Source organism: Dipodomys ordii, unplaced genomic scaffold (assembly GCF_000151885.1).
Source record: "Dipodomys ordii isolate 6190 unplaced genomic scaffold, Dord_2.0 Scaffold35, whole genome shotgun sequence".
NCBI classification, from domain to species: Eukaryota; Metazoa; Chordata; class Mammalia; order Rodentia; family Heteromyidae; genus Dipodomys; species Dipodomys ordii.
This window is the reverse complement of record NW_012267251.1, coordinates 11,626,405-11,640,712: the sequence shown is the minus strand read 5'-3', so window position 1 is coordinate 11,640,712 and position 14,308 is coordinate 11,626,405. Positions and strand designations below refer to the sequence as shown.

General features: G+C 41.0%; 1 protein-coding gene across 4 annotated transcripts in view; it reads right to left on the bottom strand.

The window, feature by feature from the left end:
* Srgap2 (SLIT-ROBO Rho GTPase activating protein 2) overlaps positions 1-14,308 on the bottom strand; it is a 243,038-nt gene that overhangs the window by 71,456 nt on the left and 157,274 nt on the right. For all 4 annotated transcript variants that reach the window (XM_013017480.1, XM_013017481.1, XM_013017478.1 and 1 more), the window contains exon 5: positions 1,964-2,026. In XM_013017480.1, coding sequence (XP_012872934.1) covers positions 1,964-2,026 — 63 coding nt within the window. The remainder of the gene's footprint in view (positions 1-1,963; positions 2,027-14,308) is intronic.

The window sequence follows — 14,308 nt, the reverse complement described above, 5'->3', positions numbered from 1 at the left end:
TGAAATTGAGTTGGTTTAGGGTTTGCTAATTACCCAATGGACTCCTCCAGAGAAAGATGCAAATAGCAGAAGTTCAAGATGCTTATGGGAAAATGAAAGGATTCCTATAATGCTGTGTCATTTTTCTGCCATCTTAGTGATGAATTCTCTGCCAGAAGAAGGGAGTAATACTATTCTTTTTTTTTTTTTTTTTTGGCTCATCATGGGGCTTGAGTGGTGTCCCTGTGCTCTTGAGCCATAGTGTCACTTCTGGCTTTGTAGTGGTTTATTGAGATAAGAGTCTCACGGACTTTCCTGCCAGGGCTGGCTTTGAACTGCAATCCTCAGATCTCAGCCTCCTGAGTAGTTAGGATTACAGGCGTGAGCCACCAGCGCCCGGCTAGTAATACTATCTTGGTGTCTAGAAGATGGTTTAAAAATAAAGAACAGAAGTAAAGCATTGAAAAGACAAGGTTCAAAAAACTCATCCAGTGTATAAATGGCTTACATCAAATTTTTTTGTTTGTTTTTGTCAGTTGTGGGACTTGATCTCAGGGCCTGGGTGCTGTCCCTAAGCCTCTTTGTGCTTAAGGCTAGCACTCTATCACTTGAGCTACAGTGCCATTTCTGGTTTTGAGTAGTTACTTGGAGATAAGAGACTCACAGGGACTTTTCTGCCTGGGCTGGCTACAAAAAGCAATCCTCAGACTTCAGCCTCCTGAGTAACTAGGATTACAGGCATGGGCCACTGACGCCTGGCTATGCATTTCTATTTTTAAAATGTTTTAACTTTGAGATAAATGAAAACTTGGGAGATGAACCAAAGGGTACCATCTATCTACTTGGCTTCAGAGCAGAGGATTGAAAGTAGAAACTAAAAAATAAGTATCATTGGAGACAAGTCAGATGACTATTCAACCCTATTTACTTATTCAACAGTTGCTACAACAAAAGGACCACACCTCAACTTTTGGATCAACAACATGGAACTGACTGATCCCAAATGCTTGTAATATCAACACTGCCTGCTCTTCCTGTGGAAGACAAGAAGGAAGGAAGGAAGGAAGGAAGGAAGGAAGGAAGGAAGGAAGGAAGGAAAGAAGGAAGGAAGGAAGAGAGGAAGGGAGGGAGGGACAGAGCGAGGGAGGGAGGGAGGGAGGGAATAAGCAAGTAAACAGGAAAACCAATTTCATCTCAAATAGTTTGGGGCAATCCTAAAAGTGAAACACAGGGCTGATGCAGCATGGGTAGAGAGTATTTGAATATACCTATATAGATGAAGTATTCCCCTTATAATATTTCCTGTGTGTGCACACACACGTGCGCACATACATGTGTGTGTGTGAGAGTGTGTGTTCATTATAATTAACAAAACATACCCCTTGGGGTATGAAGCACACATCAGCTACAGAAACCAGATGCCTGCAGAATACATTGTGTACTCTATTGCAAGCCTCCAGCTTGTCTCTTCACTGAGGTCTGCAAAACTTTGTCTGAACTGGTCCCTTATATTGGGGACACTTAGGAATCTGCTGTCCTCTAGAGCATCTGCTCTAATCTTAAACCAAAACAAATCCTCAGTCTGATGCAAAACTTGGACCATAAATCCTTCCCAAGAGGCACATATTCATGGTGCAATGCTGGCTATGTTCTTTGCATTCAATTTGAGTCCTCTGGTTTGCCGCTAATAATGTTAGCTATTTTGGTAACCTAGGCCTTGGCTGGTCTCTTGGAATGGTGTCTCAAATGAAGCCAGGGTAAACTTGCACAGCTAAGAAGGGATCTTATTTTGAGCTAGTATTTTGGCTCATTCAAGTTTTGAAAATAAGAGTGTGAAAAAGAGATGGGTGGGGTCACCCCCACTGGGGAACATGCACTGTCCTCAACCTCAGCTGGGTTCTGCTGCTGACGTGACTGTGGCTGCAAGCTGCCAAAGGCTGCTTCCCTCCACTTGTCAAACAGCCAAGCAAGCCATCTGACTTACCGAGTAGAGCTCGTTCAGGACCTTCATCAAATCATCTTGGAGCTGCTGGCCGACTTCTTTACTCTGCAAGGAAAGAGGAATGAAGGTTAATTGGGAAATGGAGGAGGGAGAGGGGGGCAACAAAGGCAAGAGCAGCAGCACAGGCTCTAAAAACAACAGACTCAATTAAGGCCCATTATTTAAGCCAGCAAATCAGATAACCACTTGAATCAGACCCAATTATGGCCAGATCACTCAAAGAGTTTTAATAAAATGAAACGTGCCCTTTTGATAGTCTAGTAAATGCAATCGCATGGAGGGATACTGGTTATAGCCTTTGATTTTTCAAACGTCCCCAAAGAGCAGGCGTGAATGCCACATCCGACCTAGCAACTGTTGCTAGGTGGAACATGCTTCCTCAGACATTTGTGTCTACAATCCAGAGGATTACAGAAAGATGTGCAATAGGATGAAATAGAAAAAGTATACAAACGTTCAAGGACTTCAACTTCCCTAGCCAAACAGAAAACTCCAAGGAAAGAGTTATACTTCTCACTTGTTTTATTTCTACCCCAAACTTTCAACATAATGGTTTCCTCAGTAGTGACTGCTTGTAAGATTAGCCAGCGTTCCCTGACAACTACTACTTAATCCCAAGGAGCAATAACCCACAAATTCTTTGTTTCTATGCAGGACAACAGAAACGCACTGAAGCACATAGAGCAGTAGAAACAGAGAAGGAGGAGGAAGGGAAGACAAAGCCATGCCTTCTAGATGAAATGTTATATGCCAAGCCCAAGAGAGCAGGGGATAAAGCTGATTGGCATCATTTGATTACTGAATGGAGACACATCATTTTATCTTCTGCCAGCTCCTTCCAGTTCTTTGCAACTAAAACTCAGAGACCAACAATACCCTTCTAATAGAAAAGAGGTATAATGAATACCGCCCAGCATAGCTTAGTTCCCAGGCAAGAAAGGAAGAGGCCTTTCATTTCAGATCTTGCTTTTCTCAAGATGCATATATTGTTACCTTGTAAGTACTTTTTTTCCCTGGCTGAGGGTGTTGCTTAGTAGTAGAGTGCTTGCCTAGCATGCACTAAATCTCAGCACCATAATAAATGAGTGAATGAGTAAATTTCTGATTATAAAGGTACTATGTTTACTGTAATAAGGAAACTAGAAAAATCACAAACAGAAAACAAAAGTAAAGCCTTAATTCCCAGCACTAAAAAAAATTTTAGACTTTTTTTCCTATTCACTCCCATTGCCTCTTTTTACTAAGTTGAGATTCTTTACAAACATTGGTTAGAAACTTATTTATGTAAATGTACACATGTAAATGTGAACATTTCCCAATGTATGATTGCTCTGTAACAATAGAATACATTATAATGATGTAGCTCTTATTCTTGCTGCCAACATTTTGTGACTAAAATGTATTAAATTACTTTATACATAATCGATGCACATATCATTTATTATTTCCCATTATAAGTAGCATTGCTGGGTCAAAGAGTATGACTTTGAGGAAAACTGTGCCAATTAAAAATACTGCAGACACATTTAAGAATGCTTATTTGGGGTTTTGTTTTGTTTTTGGTCTTGACAATTTGATGTTACACCTTACTGTAATTTGCAGTCCTTTGATTCCAATGAACCTGATCATTTGGGGAAAAAAAAAATCTATCCAATTTTGCTATTTCATGTTATGTTTTGCCATTTTTCTATTAAGGAGTTCTCTGCCCAATTTTTCTATTAAAATATTCTATTTTCTATTAAAGTATATATGTGATTTTCATGCATTTTTATGCCTGGTAGTGGGAAAAGGGATGGAAAAAAGCCTAAATCAGCAATCATGAGAGTCTCCTAGTCCCAGCTTGTCTGCCACCTGCTTCTTGAGGCTTTCTTTTTCCACAAAATGAAAAGTCTCAGACAAACATTCTTGAGGTCTTTTCCAACCTCTACCACTATATGATTCTATATGATCTTTACTTGCTCTGTATATCCACATCAGAGCCAAATTCTACTCCTGGCTGGCTTCATACCATAGAGAAGAAGACAATGAGCAAGTTGCCAACAACTCAGATATTCTGCAAAACAGAGGGCTTCAGGGACACCTTGTCATTCTGTTTTGTTTTTGTTTTTATTAGTTTTCTTTTTTGGTGCCACTACTATGGCTTGAACTCAGGGCCTTGAGTCCTCACTTGCTTTTTTTGCTCAAGGCTGGCACTCTACCACTTGAGCCACACTTTTACTTCTGACTGACTTTTTGCTAGATAACTAGAGATAAGAATCTCATAAACCTTTCTGCTCAGGTAGGCTTTGAACTGCAATCTTCAGTTCATAAAACTGGTTTATGATACCACCTTCAGTGTCTCTCATCCAATGTGACCTCAACTCCTGGAGGTGGGGGTGAGGGGAAAGCCACAAAAGGGAATGCCTTCCTCTCATACCTCAACTTCTTCCATCATGAGGAAAGCCTAACTGTGGCAGCAGCAGAGACTCAAGGAGGTGGAGTGGGGAGAAATGACTCACCACCAACCTCAGAGTCAGCAACAAGGTCAGGAAGTGACCACAGTATCACTTCCCACTGCCCTGCCCTCCAGCATCTTTGACCTCCCTCCTTATGTTTAAATGGCAAGGATTATAGAAGACAGCTCCTGATCCTCTGTCCTGTTTCTTACATATGACTTACATAAGGTAGTTGCAGTACAAGGGTGGGGTGGAGGTGGGAAAGCCTAACCAATAAAATAGCAATTATGCAGGCAGATGTTTCCTTTCTTGTTCTGATTATTTGGGAGGACCACTGAACTATTATCCCTGTTTATTTGAACAGGCAGCTGAAGGGATCTCACCACTCCCTCGGGCTCAGATGGGCAGTGCTGGGAATACACAAGCAGCTAACTTAGTCAAAATGGACAATGAAGACCCCAGTAAGCAGGGACAATTCTGACAATTCTAAGGCAGGAAATGGCCACTCATTCTCCATTTCAGAAACCTTAAGAGTGTGTCTTTGAGGGAAAGCATGACCCCCAGGAAGAGCTTCCATGCAGGCCCCGGTGAAGGGGTGGATGGGGCTGGGAAGCTGCAAAAAGGGGGCTCCACCCAAAGACAAGGGGTACATTTATTCCTCTGAAGGACAAAACCTGATGAGGCCCAGTACATGACAATGAAGACTGTAAAGCCTTTCCTTTCCCTATAAAGAAGCCAGGGATTTCAAGGCAGGAAAGAAAAATGAATTTACAGTGCAGTCTTTGTGCACTAGTATACAGCCTGCCTCTCTTTCTTTTAAAAATTCTTGGAAGAAAATGAGTCATCTAAACATTGCAGGAAACCAAACAGAAGTCCGGGGTGGGGGAGAGGAGAGGGGGGGGGTTGAGGAGATTACTTTGTGCAAAGTTTTTCTCTTAAATGTTTGCATAGTAATCTTTGCATGGAAAAGAAAGAAAGAAGCCTAAATTTAGAATGGAGATGTGGCACACTTACCAATGCTGGTTCTTTGGAATAGGAAGTGTGATGGTATGCTTTAGGCCTGATTCTTTTTATTTTGAAACTTAACCACAACCTTTTGGCCAGACATGGGGGCCCCCACATTGCTTGCTGCTAAACAAGGCCAAGGCCAGGCTGGTCAGAAAACAACGAGATTGCAACAGCTCCTGCCAGCTGTGTACCCACAAAATGGGTAGGGACTCTTCTTTTTCCAACAGATAACAACATTGAATAACAGAACCAAAATGACAATAGAGAAGCCTCATCTCCCCCACAGGAAAATGTTCTAAACCCTCCTCACTTACAGAAAGGATAGAGTAGCTAAGTGGTCTGGGCAGCGTCAGTGAAAGCTGGTCCTTCATCCTTGGACCTCTTTAAGTCAATAGATCTTCTGAATTTCAATAACTTTGTCCGTTAGTTCCCCCCCCCCAAGAATACCAATTAATGAAAGTGTTTTAAAAACCAATCTTCAAGGGAGTCAAAATGATGGACAATGATCAAGATGCACTATACACATACACAGTCATGTTAAACTGCATTTTTGTGCACAACTAAAAATGTCTACAACAGGGGGAGTACTTCTTGTACAACTCCTTAGTTATTCAGATGGACACAGTGTCTTTTATAAGAAGGGGCTAGGGAGGGGTTCTTTTTAAAAATTTTATTAGTTACCAACACTACAAAACTTCATTATTTGATAGTCACAAAATTACCCCATTTGTATGAAAGAAAATAAAGGAGAGGAAGGCAGGTCTCTGCCATGTGGTGAGAGCTAATTTCAGCCCATCCCAAGGCTGAGGCTGTCAGCAGGTAGAAACAGTAGGATCATTTAGTTCTGTGCTGAGGAGACTGTGTCAGCAGTTTTCCAAAAGAGAATCCAATTTTCAAGGGCACAGATCTCCTCCACCCATGCTGGCATTCCCTCCTCACCCCAAAGACACTCAGAGGCCAATTGTTAAAAAAAAAAAATCAGTTAAATATTGAATTGACATTTCTCGATTTTAGAGGAAGGGGTGTGAACCTCCTACTAGGCCTGCTGTAGCAGGAGACCCAGAGTGAAGTTTCAGGGCGCTTGCTCACAGCTTCAAAGAGACAAAGCTTTCTGAATTACGCTGACACTTTGCCTGAAATGCTTCAGATGGGTATAACTGGGCTTAAAGGAGGGGCTGCTTGGGAACAGTACCAATGCTAGGTGATAGCACTAAATCTGGCCTCCCTGCCATTCAACTGGTGTTGCAGGGTGGTAAGGATGGTGATCCAGCAGATCACAGTACAGGAAGGACTTCTAGATTTTCCCTCAACCACATTCCTTGCATACTGGGGGGGGGGGGGGGGAAGGGAGTTGTCACTCTTCTCATGTGCTATTTGCTCACTGGCTAGGATACTAGTGATAGCTCCTGAAAGGTTGACCTCCAGTTAGAACCTCATGCCAAAGTTATACAATATACAAATATAGGTTTGGGGATGCAGCTCAGTGGTAGAACACTTGCCTAACATCCATGAACCCTGAGTTCCAGCACCAGCATCACAAAAACAACAAAGGTTCAGGAGCATGACTGGAATCCTGCTTCTGCACTTGAACTACAGGAAATCAGGTAAATACTTTAAACACTGTGCCTCAGCTTCCACATTTGAAAAATAGGATTGTAACAGCAAATCTATTAGAAATTCTAAAACAGGACAATCTATGTACAGTGATTGAAACAGAATCTGTCACCCAGCATGTTCAATGAGTGTTATGTAAGCTCAGATAAATGTTAGAAGTCACCTCTCTCAACACTCACTTGAGTGTTTTCCTTGTGTTTTATACTCTGAATACTATGGTTGATCATGATATATACAGTTGTTAAGGCCCTAGAAGCTTTTCCCCAGATAAGGACTGCAGCTAAATACAACTTAAAAAGACTCTACTGAGCCACAAGGAACAAAGCTCTTCGTTTTTACTATGCTTACTGCTGGATAGTCTATTTTCCTCCCTCTCTGGTTTTCATAGAACTAAAATTACAATGGCTTCTTAAAAGATATGTAGTTTGGGGTACGATAGGTTTTTTTTTTTTGTTTTGTTTTGTTTTGTTGGTTGTGGGACTTGAACTCTGGGCCTGGGCACTGTCAGCTCTTAAGCTCAAGGCAAGTGCTCTGCCACTTAAGCCATGGTGCCACTTCTGCTTTTTTAGTGGTTTATTGGAAATATGAGTCTCACCAACTTTCCGGGTTGGCTTTGAACTGTGATCCTCAGATCTTAGTCTCCTGAGTAGCAAGGATTATAGGCGTGAGCCACCAGTGCCTGGCAAAACTTTTTTTTTTTTTAATTGAAGTTTGAACTCGGGGCCTTGAGCTTTTACTCAGCTTTTTTTCCTGCTCAAGGCTGGCGCTCTACCACTTGGGCCATGCTACCAGTTCCAGTTAATCTTGATTATCAACTTAACTGGATGGAGAGTCACCTAGGTGATTAATAAAGCATACCTCTGGGTGGGTCTGTGAGGGTATTTCCAGATAAGATCAAGGAAGTAGTGATCTAATCAATGGTTTAATCCATTGATCGATTCAAAACTGGGAAGGTGGTGGAACCATTCCCAGACAGGGCCTAGGTGGAGAAAGTGGGTAGCTAGGGGTGTGCCTTTGAAGCTTCATGTCGTTCTTCTTTGTTTCACGGCTGCCATGAGGCGAGCAGCTTTCCTCTGCCATGCCCTTCTACCATGATATTCTTCCTAAAACAATGGAGCAAGCCAACCACGCACTGAAACTCTTGAAACCATGATTCAAAATAAGTTTTTCCTCCCTTAAGTTATTGTTTTTTTTTTCAGGTATTTTTTATAATGACAAAACATCTAACCCCAGCAAGTTGAAATGCTTAGGCAGGAGTTCCTCAATTTTGAGGTTAACATGGGCTATAAAGTAAGACCCTTTTTCAAAGATAACAGGGGAAAAAAAGTACTTTTCCTAGCTGGGTATGCAAGCCTATAATACTAGCTACTAGAGAAGTAGAGATGTGGAAGATCAAGGTTCAAGGTCAGTCCAGGCATGAAAGTTCTAGAGGCTACATCTCAACCAATGGCTAGGTGTGGTGGTGCATATCAATTATCACTAAAGACATAGAGAAGCATAAGTGGAAGGACTGAGCTTAGTCTGGCCTGAGCAAAAAACAAGAACCTACCTCAAAAATAACCAGTGCAAAAAAAAGGGAGCTGGAGGCATAGTCCAAGTATTAACTGTACTTGTTGTATAAGCATGAGGTTCTGAATTCAATCTCTACTACCATAAAAAAAAAACCAAAATAAATTGTTTCCTGAGGAAAGCAATCAAACAAACAAATAACAATAGCAACAACAACAAAGAAAAAAATGGAAACAAGGGCTGGGAAGGTGGCTCAGTGGTAGAGTGCTTGCCTCACATACATGAGGCCCTGGGTTCAATTCCTCAGCACCACATAAACAGACAAAGCCAAAAGTGGTGCTGTGGCTCAAGTGGTAGAGTGCCAGCCTTGTGCTGAAGAGCTCAGGGGCAGCGCCCAGGCCCAGACTTCAAGCCCTACGACCAGCCAAAAAAAAAACAAAACAAAGGAAACAAAGGATAGCCTGGCATGCTGGTGTGTGCCTGTAGTCCCAAACACTCAGGAGCTAGCTGAAGGCAAGGAAATCGAACGTTCAAGGCCAACTTGTGCTACATAGCAAATTCCAGACTAGCTTGGGCTACATACAATGATATCTTGTCTCAAAAAACACCATAACCATCATCATTGACAACAACCACCAAAAAAAAAAAAAAAGACAAAAAACCAAGAAACAAAAAAACCCAAATTATATAGCCGATAGGAAAACACGGAAATTAAGTATGAAGGTAGAAGCTCCCTTTCTCCTAGGTCAAGGAATCTACCAACAGCACTCATTACCAAATTCTGGTTTAATGAAATCCAGGACCTTTCTCCTTTGAGATACGTGCTTATGAAAGCCATTTCTTTCCGGCTTTTCCAGAAGCTCTGAAACATGTGAGTAGTCACACATGATAACCCACAGTAATGCTAGTGGCCCTGGGGGAAAATCCATTCCTTGGCAAAGCACAAACTCTGCGAATTCAGCTTCTCCCCTCTGCGGAGACTCTCCCTCCCCCGTTCCAGTTCACCAAAGCCTGTTGTCAGTGAAACACATAATGTGGACAAGACTAACTCCCACTGGACTGGGAGAGGAAAGGAGGATGGGGGTGGGTGAGAAACTAAAAGGCCTCCGATGGCACTACCTTAAGATTTCTAAACCATTATTCCTTTCTCTTAGAATGAGCTATCCTAACACTAAGAAAAAAAACGAGTGCAGAACAACATCCCTTAAAATGAAAGAGAACATCATGTCTGAGCCTTCATTTCTTAAACCACCACTGTCATCTTTTCTTGGCAAATGTCCATGTTATTCTTCATGATAATGACCTGCATGAAGAGAACATTACTACAAGCCCCGATCTCTCATTCCAAAAGCATTTCTTGAGGTCACTGTGAAGGTGAGTGACTGCCCCATCCCCCAGCAGGCCACTAAAGGCATAGAAATGGCATCCAGGTGACTCTGGGCACCTTTGAGTAGATTGGAGCACAAGGAACAAAAGATACAAAAAATAATAATAATAAGGGTATATCTGTCAGCAGCCAAAAAATGCACTCCCAAAGAAACGGCAAGGAGTGGGGTAGAAATGAGTCAGAAGGAAGGGAGAAAGTGTTAATGGGAAGGTGTTTTGCAGGGTATGCCTTGTGAAAGTACAAAATCCAGGAGCAGGGGAGAAGGAAGCATGCCTGTGTGGCTCCCTGACAGCTGGGCCAGGAGGTGGCTGGGAGAATAGGAGTTAATAGAGCTCATCTGAAAGTTGGCAGTGCCAACACTGAGAGGAGGAGGGCTGCCTGGTAGGAAGTAAAACAGTCAGCAGCACCCCTACAGGAAATGCCTGGGGCACTGGGAAAAACTGCTGATTAAATGAGAAAGAGGAACACAGTAGCAAAGGCAATTCATCAGGGATCTGTGTAGTGTAAGGATTCTTGGAGTTGCCTTTGAATCTTGACTGTGAAGAGCAGAAGAGCCTCTAGAGGGTTTAATTATGAAGATGGCATTTTTCTTGACACCCCAGGTGCCAGAGCTGGACATAAGAGGAAACAGAGAAGAGTCCTTCACTAGCAGTGAAGAAGAATGCATTTCCTGGAGCTGGGATGGGGATTTTGAGCCTGCAGCAGCTTTCTCCATGTGGTGGTTTACAGTTTCTTGTCTCTGTCCACACTAATCATATATGCAGTGATTGCCATCCCATGCTTCCACTGCAAAATCACGGAATTGTGAGGAGGAGAATGGCCACAGTTTGGGAATAAGAATTCTAATTTCCAGCTCTGATTTCTCACTGAAACTCTTCAATTTATTGGTTTCCAGTTCAGGTTTCTTTTTTTTTCTTTTCCTTTCTTTTCTTTCTTCCTTCCCTTCCTCCCTCCCTTCCTTTTCTGTGTCAGTACTGGGGCTTGAACTCAGGGGTTTGGCTGTTGTCTTTTAGTTTTTTTTGCTCAAAGCCGGCTCTCTACAACTTGAACCACAGCTCCACTTGTGGCTTTTTGCTGGTTAACTGGAGAAACGAGTCTATGGACTTCCTGCTTGAGCTAGCTTTGAATATCGAATCTCAGACAGCCTTCTGAGTAGCTAGGATTATAGGCATGAGTCACCAATGCCTACCAAAGCTTATACTTTCTAAATGTTCCATGTATACTCAAGTATATGTATACATCTGCAATAGTTAGACAGACACCATCTGGATCATTAGGCCTCATTCATGTTTTTCAAATCATTTTTACTAATTTTTTCATCTACTTGTTCAATTATTCACTAAGACAAGTATATTAGCTCTTTCAGTAGGGTTGGTGATCTATGTTCCCCTTTTAAATTCTGTCTTTTTTTTTTCTTTTTGGCGAGTCCTATGCACTACCACTGAGCTATGCCCCTAGCCCTTCATTTTTATTTATATATTTTAAGACTATGTTATTAAGTATTTATTTCTTCCTGCCAATTTGATATTCTATTAGGAAATACCCCTGTTTATATTTAGTAATACTTTTTGCATTAAAATCTACCTGGTCTGAGTTTATCCCAACTATCTTTTCCTATCATTTAAAATTTATCTGTAGCCTTACATTTAAAAAGTATCTCTTCTCTTATTTTTATTTTACTTTATTTCCTTGAATTAGGATATCACTATGTAGCCAAGGCTGACCTTGAACTCTTTCTTACTCTCTCATTCCTTTCTCCTTCTTTTCTCTTTCTTTCCCTTATTTTTATTTTACTTTATTTCCTTGAGTTAGGATATCGATAGGTAGCCAAGGCTGACCTTGAACTCTTTCTTATTCTCTCTCATTCCTTCCCCCCCCCTTTCTCCCCTTTCTTTTCTTCCCTCTCTCTCCCTCCCTCTCTCTCTTTCTTTCTTTGTTTTAATGCAGGGTTTTGAACTCAGGGCCTCATGCTTGCTTGCCTTGTTTCCTTGGCTTCTGTTTCCTTGGCTTCTTGAGCCATAACTCTAGCCCTGTGTTTTTGCTGGTTATTTTGGAGTAGTCTTGGGGACTTTTCAGACCAGGCTGGCTTCTGCTATCACCTAGCTCTCAGACTCCTGAGCAGCTAGGATTACAGATGTGAGCCACCAGCAATCCAGTGATCCTGAGCTTTTGATTCTTCTGCCTCAGCTTCCTGAGTACTTGGATGGCAGGTATGTGCCATCATATCACACAAGCTTTTATTTATTCTCTCCTGAGTAACACATACTTTTAGCTTTGCTTTCTAAAACTGTCTTTTCACCTACAGTAGTAAAATTTATACTTATTGTAAATACTTATATAGGTTTCAGTATTACTTCCTATTTGTCCTGTTTGTTGATGGTCCTCTTTGCTCTCTTTTTCCTCTTCTATTTAAAATAATTCAGAAACAAACAAAAAAGAATTCAGAAAGATTTACTCCCTTTGGTATTTTGGTTTCTGTGTGTTTTGATGAATGTAGTTGTCACCACCACCATTAAGACAAGAGACAGTTCCATCACTCAGAAGAACCCCTGTTCCTCTGCCCCTCGTGGGCAAATCCTTCTCTCCCCCTTTGTCAGAATCTGTCTTACCCTCTCTCTCTAGCTACTGTTTTCTAGTTGAGTGTTTCCTTCTCTTAAATAAGTATTGATACCATTCTATTAGTGGTTACCATAATTACAACATACATTCTTGATTTGCCAAAGCTACTCTATCACTTTTGAACAATTATTTTTTCCCACAGGGTCTATTGTCTTATATTTAACATAGGCTCTATTGTTCCCTGCCCACTGATTTTGTATCTACTTAAAACCTTATGAGAGGATATTATTGTTGCCATTCAACAGTGAATGTTAATTCACACACCACATATACTTATAAATGCTATTTGTTTGCTCTTTATTCTTTCCTCCATATCCAAGCTTCTATCTGTCTAAAGTATACTATATAGGGCTGAGCACAGTGGTTCATGCTTGCAGCCCCCACTACTTGTGAGGTGGTTCAAGGCCAGCTTGAGTAAAAAGTTTGTAAGATACTATCCTAATATACAAGCTAGGCACGTGTTTAATGTCTGCAATCCTACCTACTTGGGAGGCACAGGTAGGAGGATTTCGGTTTGAGGTAAAAACACAAGACCCTATCTAAAGTATATGTAAAACTAAAAGGACTGGGGGCGGGGGGAGAGGAATGGCTCAGTGGTAGAGCATCTAGAAGGTCTGGGTTTAAAATACTATGCAGTATTTCTTTCAGTGTGAGTTTTCGATAATAAATTTTCTCAGATTTTCCTTATGTGAAAACATCTATAGTTGACTCTGTGTGTGTATCTGCCTGATGAATACTAGGGAAGTACCTAACACTGAGCTAACCCTTCCAACTCCTGCACTTCATTTTTGAAGAAGGATATTTCTTTCAACACATTCATTACTGTCTCTTATCATCTACTGTTTGTGTTGAGAGGGCAGGTGTTAACTTTGTGGTAGCTCCTTTGAAGGTAGCATTTTACTATAATATGCCTACACGTATTTTCTCCATATTTACCCTATTTGAAGTTGACAATGCTACTGTAATGTTTTTGCTAGTTTGGGATAACTCACAGCATTATCTCTTCAAATATTGCTTCTATCTCATTCTCTTTGTTGTCTTCTCCTGGGACTTGAAATATATGCATTTAGGCCTCTCCATCACCTCCCATAAGGCTCTGAGGGTTTGTGTCTATATTTTCTGTTCTTTTATCTCTCCAACTTCAAAATGTATTGTTTTCTGATCTGTCTTCCAGTTCATTAATTCTTCATTCAGCTTTAATATGCTGTTTAATCCACATATTAAGCTTTTATTTTAGCTTTGTATTTATCAGTACCGATATTTTGTTAAATTCTTCCATTTTTATTTTTGAAAGATAGCTTATATACTATGCAACCATATTATGAAGTATGTAATTCAGTAGTCTCTAGTATATTCACAAATTGTACAACTATCGCCACTATTCTCTGAATATTTTCATCATTCCAAAAATAGCCCCACAATTGATAGTAATCATTCTTCTATCTTCCTTTTCCCAGCTCCTACAACTACTTTCTGTCTCTGTGGATTAGTATATTCTAAACATTTTCTACATATAACACCAGGCTTTTTGTGTCTGGCTTCTTTCCCTCAGTGTAAGATATTAAGGGTTTATCCATGATATGATATATACCATATATACCAGTACTTCCTCTCCTTTTTTTTTTTTTTTTGTCTGTCTTTGGGCTTGAACTCTGGGCTTGGGTGCTGTCCCTGAGCTCTTTAGCTCAAGGCGAGCACTGTACAACTTGAGCCACAGTGCCACTTCCGGTTTTCTGGTGGTTTATTAGAGATAAG